We start from the raw sequence: 6,395 nt of genomic DNA on the forward strand, positions 1-6,395 counted from the left end.
TTAAAAAAAAGTGCACATAAGAATTGTCTGGGACAAATAAATGATTGTATGTATGTATGCATATCTTCTCTTAGTAAAAGATAATTTATCAGTTTGCGAAAATTAACATAAACATTTTTATTTTTTTATAATTGGAAGAGAATCAAAGAGCAGACACTCTGGCTTTTCTTCAATATCTGATTGAGAAATGCCGCGACATACATACCCTATAGTGTACAAATTTTGCACAAACGAACTCCCAAGAGGCACTTCTACTCCTATCAGATGGTCATTTTGCAATGGAACGCCACCATCGTCCTAGAAACAAATGTGTGCACAAAATTCGAAGCGATCGTCTGTGCGTGTTTGTATAGTAATTCTAATCGGTTCTTTATCGTGTCAGAGAATAGCACAGCGATAGAGAATACTCCCTCGGGGATACGGTTGCAGCCCCAAGTCCCTTACAACGATCGCTATATGCAAGCGTAAAAATCGATAGGAGTCGTCGCAATATATTATCCGTTCCTTCCGTTATCCCGCGTAGAGAGAAAAATATCGCCGTCGGAAAGCTCGCCAATTTTCGATCGCGACTGCTCGATATTTAAAACTGTCTGCGTAACGGCATAAGAATAAAAGCACTACGACGAGCGATACTTTTCATCTGTGTGCGGAGATTAATATTTTTTCACAAGCGGATCCTTGCACAACATTTCTCTCTCTTTTTTTCTTCCTCTTTTCCATTCTATCGTCTCGAAGCCAATTCACTGACAAAAACTAGACAGAAGAAAGAAACAAGAGCGTTTCCTCGCTCTTACACTTGTTTATCTATTCGGTATCCATTATTTCTGTCTCGAGAGACGAAAAATTACTTGACAGATGCATATACATACATATATCTCTTTTTCCTTTTAGCCGATGCTTAAGTAAGTATATCTTGAAGATGATTGATCGCAGTCTTTTTATGAACAAAAGCATTGTCTGAAACGAGTAATACTAACATTTTGTGTAATTGATTAACGATCGTGTCGTTGCTTTCTAATGTTCTACAACCGGTAGCATAATATACATGTTACTGAAATTAGTTATACTAAACAATTAGGCAAAACTTAACTTAAATAAATAAATTCTTTAACTGTAATAATTATATTAATATGTAATAATTATATTATGAAAATGCGCCTTCGTTAACGTGATAACTTTGTAAAATTAATTATTATGATACCGGTGACTAGCAAAACGAAGATCTAACAAAATTTATCTTTTTGGCAAGAACAAAATTAACAATAACTTTTAAAAATAATCCTCTAGAGTACTTCAAAGATTATCAATACTAAAATTTAACTATTGACAATTTTATTTGTCTACAAATTTAAAATTGTTATTAAAATTATTTTCTATCTGCTACTTTACTACCTTGCATGTTTATTGCACATATAATATTTATTCTTATTATTTTTGTCATACTTTTATTTATAATTATTATTCTTAATAATTATTATAAATAATTCTATATATATAAAAGAGAAAAAGAGAAAACATATTTATAATATATTTTCTAAAAATCAAATCACTTATAAAGATTGACTATTCGTAATATTAATCACAAATGGATATTCCTAGATGCTTTTCAATTCTCAAGTTTGGTGAATCTAGAGAATCTAGCTCATAGTGCTCGCAAAATGATTTTTTCCGAATAATTTGTACAACACTCAAATGAAAAATTGCACATTGGAATACAAATAAATTTTTAAACTCGTTACTCTTTAAAAATCTTTAAAAGTATTAGACACACTTTTGGAACTTTCTTAATATTCAATCGATATTTTAATAATATATTTTGAAGATTATAATTAAAAATTATAATTGAAGATTATAATTAAAATTGAAAATCTTAATAAGATATTAGAATCATTTATAGTTTCGCAAAAAATGTATGTGAGTATTTCTACTTATACACGTATCTGGATCTGTTATTTGTTATTAAAATTCAATGCAAACGTTAATTTTCATTAAGCGCGCGCTCATTGCAAGTTAATTTTATTTTTTATTTTATACACACTATGACAATCAATGAGAAAAATTGACAAATAGGTCATTATAATAGCATTTTAATTAGATGTGAATTATTTAATCCGCTGTTCTAATGAAAATTTGAATAATTGATTACATAATAATTATTTCACTTGATTGGCAATTATTATAAAATAAAAATATTTTTTAAATAAAGACAAAATAATAAATTAATTTTTCTCACATAAAATAGCATTAAAATTTAATTTATTCTTAATATCATAACTTTATTAGTTGATTAAACACAATAAAGAAAGAAAACTACATTCTCTCATCTTTAGCAAGAGTTTATTTGTGTTTATTTTACTTAATATTGCATTTATTATGAACATTGTAATGTTACTAATGAGCCAGAGTCGAGAATGTGCAAGCAAAATAAAAACATAAATGTCATATTGCATAGCTTAACGCCATGTTTCATTGCAAAATATGGTTGGAGTTTAATAAAACCTAGAAAGTGAAAATATATGCCAATTATAATTATGCGCATCTTGAATGTAATAATATAAATATAAATAATATTACATTATGACCAATATCATAGAGAATTAATTAGAATTTGTATTTATAATTTTATTTTTCACTTTATTATTCTATTTTTTCCCGGTGAGCAAAAAATTATTTTAAAATTTTTGAAGAAAATATATATAGAGAACGGACGAATACTGCAATATAATTTCGACGAAATTGAGAATTAACTCTATTGTGCATATAAATCCTCATACAATCTGCCGTAGAATGTGATATTACATTTTACTGGCGTGAAATTAATTAGTGTAAAAACAGAAATATTCTATTTAAATCGGGTAATACAGTAAAAGCGCGTTTTAATTAATTTTTTGCTTTTAGCTTAAAAAAAAACATTATCTGAATACATGCGTTAATAGAATATTAGTAAAATATGCATCAAATAATAATCCCATAAAATGAAAAATCTGCTGTAAATTTAGATAAACACTGTTTTCCACTCACTATAATATCAATTGCAAAAAATATCTTGTTGCTGGATTATTTTTATCAATATTACGGTTATATACTTATATGGCTGATAATAGCGCGATACATATATGTGTTAATTAAAACACGTTTTAATGATAATAGAGCGTATTACCTGTCTTACACAACTTGATGATTTTTAAGTTGCATCAATTTTAATAAAAATATAATATACATACTAAAGATAATTTCAATAACCATTCTTTAGCCTTCAACATAAATATAAAAAATGTTTTATTATTTGTAACAATTTTAATATGCAACATTAGATAACTCCAATAAACTCTGCAAATTTAAATATTACTTTAAAACTCATCTGAATCTTACTTTTAAAATCTCGTACATATAAAGGTTCTATTATCTATTTGCACTTTCGAAATGGATGCTTACGAAATAGATCTGTCAGACTTGCGATAAGGGACACAAGTATAACTTCGAGAAGTATAACACTAGAATATTTCATATTGTTTGTGTGTCGGACAGTATACATTTCATATATATACAATATATATATACTATGCGTTATACGCTTGATGGAAACTAAGTAAGTATCACGAGTTGGAAATTTCGAACAGATTACAACGAGTTAACCTACGAGAGGAAGTTTACGTATACGAGGCAACATCTACTCAGATTCGCCGAACAGCATCTCTGTAAGTGAGATTGTTGTTTCTCGATTGAACACGATTGGGAGCATGCGATCATTAAATAATTAACTTACTAATTATATACAACGTTATATTCGCTCAGCGATTTCAATTATTGTGCCTATTGTTTTGAATTTTCTCTAGTATCTTTGTATGCCATTACATTATTACACTATTAGATTCTCAAATAAATGTTTAAATTTTAGAAAATAGAAAATTTGATACTATCACAAAGAGTGTTCAAAAGTTACAAACTCTATAAATTTTAGATTAATTATAAATCATATAAAACATATAACATACATATATGAGATATAAATCTCATTTTCTCTATTACTAAGTTAAATAATATACATATATATCTCCGATTTTACATTAATGTGATGAATGTGCTACTATATAATTTTAAAATTATAGTGAGTGAATTCTCAAGCTTCAGAAAACAATTCAAGCGACAGCCTCAGGCGAGTGGATTTTAAAAATTCATATTTTTTATACGTTCGCAATTAATATATTGTTATAAGCATACTGTTATTTTACATAGAAATATTGTGCAATGTAAAAAAAATAAAAAATTAGATTATATTGCACTATAAAATTGTTTTGTAAAAATAACAAAAAATTGATTGCTAAAATCGAAATATATTTAAAATGTAAAGCTAATTTAGACAAATATTATAAACGTGATCTATTAAGCAAAAACTGTTCAAATGAAAGATAATTATAAAACATGCGAATAATGCTGTTATATCTTAAGTGCACATTTAAATAAAATATATTATCAAATATTTAATTTCATATCTAAAAATAATTTTATTTCCCATTATTTCCGATTATATATCAATAATTAAACGAAACATTCGAAAATGCATCTTATGAATGATTTCTAAGAATATCAATGTATATCATATCTTGATATCACAGTGTCATTTGTCTTATCGCGATTAATCGTGAATCTGTGAACTGATTTTCGAATAAACATGTTAGTAACCAAGTCGCCGTAACGATCGTAGCCATGCTGATTATATTCTGTTTGACATTAATAGTTTCCGCCTCGTGTTTAGAATCTAGAATAATCGGAGGTATATCTACAACTATCGATAAGTATCCATACCAGGTCAGTTCACGATTAAACACGATTCTCTAATTATCACATTGCTCAATACTCAACTAAAATTGGAAAAATTTGTTACAACTAAATATTAGTGTTTATTATTAGATATTATTAAAAAGACAATTTTCTAACAAATAAATAATTATTTTTTATATATGTGTTATTGTCTTATTATTTTTAATAGGTTTCTCTCCATTATAATGGTAAACTTATATGCGGGGGTTCGATAATTAGCAAACAATGGATCTTAACAGCAGCACACTGCGTTTATGGGTATGTGTCAATTTGTTGTTCTTAATACATAATCACTTTTACACATATATAAAACAATATTCGCAAATACATATAGAGATAAAAAGAAAAGAAACTCAGATTAGATAATATAGTTTACGTATTTATATCACAAGAATCATTAGATCTATTAAATGTGTTTATTGTAGTATGAACTTATCGCTTTTTAAAGTCCGAGTAGCGAGCAGTTATCATGATGAAGGAGGTATTCTAATCACAAATATTTCCTCAATTATTCCGCATGAATGGTATGATGAGGATACTTACGATTACGATGTCGCTTTGATCAAAGTATGTAATCAATTATGATTTATTTCGCACAGTATACTCTTAAAATATAACTATTTTAGTTAATTACTCCTTTATCCTTGGGTCGAAACGCAAAAATTATTATTTTGGCAACACCACCAATCAATATTAAAACTGGTAGCAAGGCAATTGTTTCGGGATGGGGAAAGACGTCGGTAAGTTTTTTCTGTTAGTTCATAAGCCATTTTGTTTTCGCATTCGTGTATTATCAATGTCAGTTCTCAACACCATCAGCAGTGACATATAGCGAGATTGATTGTCGGTTTGGAAATACTAAAGTTTGTTTATCGATCATTTTGTGATTGATCGTGATGATAGATATTGACGGAATTTCTGATAGATATTTGATAAACATTTGGTAATCTACATTATATAAGCGTATTGTTAATTTTAGACGAACGGCGAAAGTTCCAAGGTACTGCAAACCTTGACGATTCCAATTATTGATCAAGAAGTCTGCCAAAAGATATTCGCTCGTTATCGAATAGTGACAGCCAATATGCTTTGCGCCGGTGACACTACCGGTGGAAAAGACACTTGTCATGTATGTCTCATATTTAATCAATATTTTCATTTCATCAGCAATTATCAAATGAACATTTGTACCCCTTAATTATAAATATTTTTTTCTATTTTTTTCACCTTTTTCTATAATTGCATATCTTCTTCTATTATCTTCTATTGCTATATATTTACATACATACGAAATATATATATCTATTTTCATATTTTTCTAGGAAGTTGTCAAAACTTGTTATTGCTTTCTACAATAATACACACATGTACACACACACACACACACACACACACACACACACACACACACACACACACACACACACATTAAAATATTATATTCGGATAGAAATTTTATATTGTATATATATATATATATATATATATATATATATATATAAAATGTACGTATATGTTGTCGATGTTTATGATTTCTAATGATTAATTCTAATGACTAGATGAATTAATTTAAC

General features: G+C 27.7%; 1 protein-coding gene across 1 annotated transcript in view; it reads left to right on the forward strand.

Annotated features, from left to right (window-relative positions):
• Nucleotides 1-4,688: 4,688 nt before the first annotated feature.
• Nucleotides 4,689-6,395, forward strand: part of LOC105257625 (trypsin-4) — a 2,416-nt gene continuing 709 nt past the window's right edge. The window contains exons 1-5 of the mRNA XM_011268368.3: nucleotides 4,689-4,809; nucleotides 4,991-5,079; nucleotides 5,247-5,388; nucleotides 5,448-5,561; nucleotides 5,801-5,950. Coding sequence (XP_011266670.1) covers nucleotides 4,708-4,809; nucleotides 4,991-5,079; nucleotides 5,247-5,388; nucleotides 5,448-5,561; nucleotides 5,801-5,950 — 597 coding nt within the window. The 5' untranslated portion in view covers nucleotides 4,689-4,707. The remainder of the gene's footprint in view (nucleotides 4,810-4,990; nucleotides 5,080-5,246; nucleotides 5,389-5,447; nucleotides 5,562-5,800; nucleotides 5,951-6,395) is intronic.

Source organism: Camponotus floridanus, unplaced genomic scaffold (genome assembly GCF_003227725.1).
Source record: "Camponotus floridanus strain SB8 unplaced genomic scaffold, Cflo_v7.5 scaffold4, whole genome shotgun sequence".
Taxonomy (NCBI): domain Eukaryota; kingdom Metazoa; phylum Arthropoda; class Insecta; order Hymenoptera; family Formicidae; genus Camponotus; species Camponotus floridanus.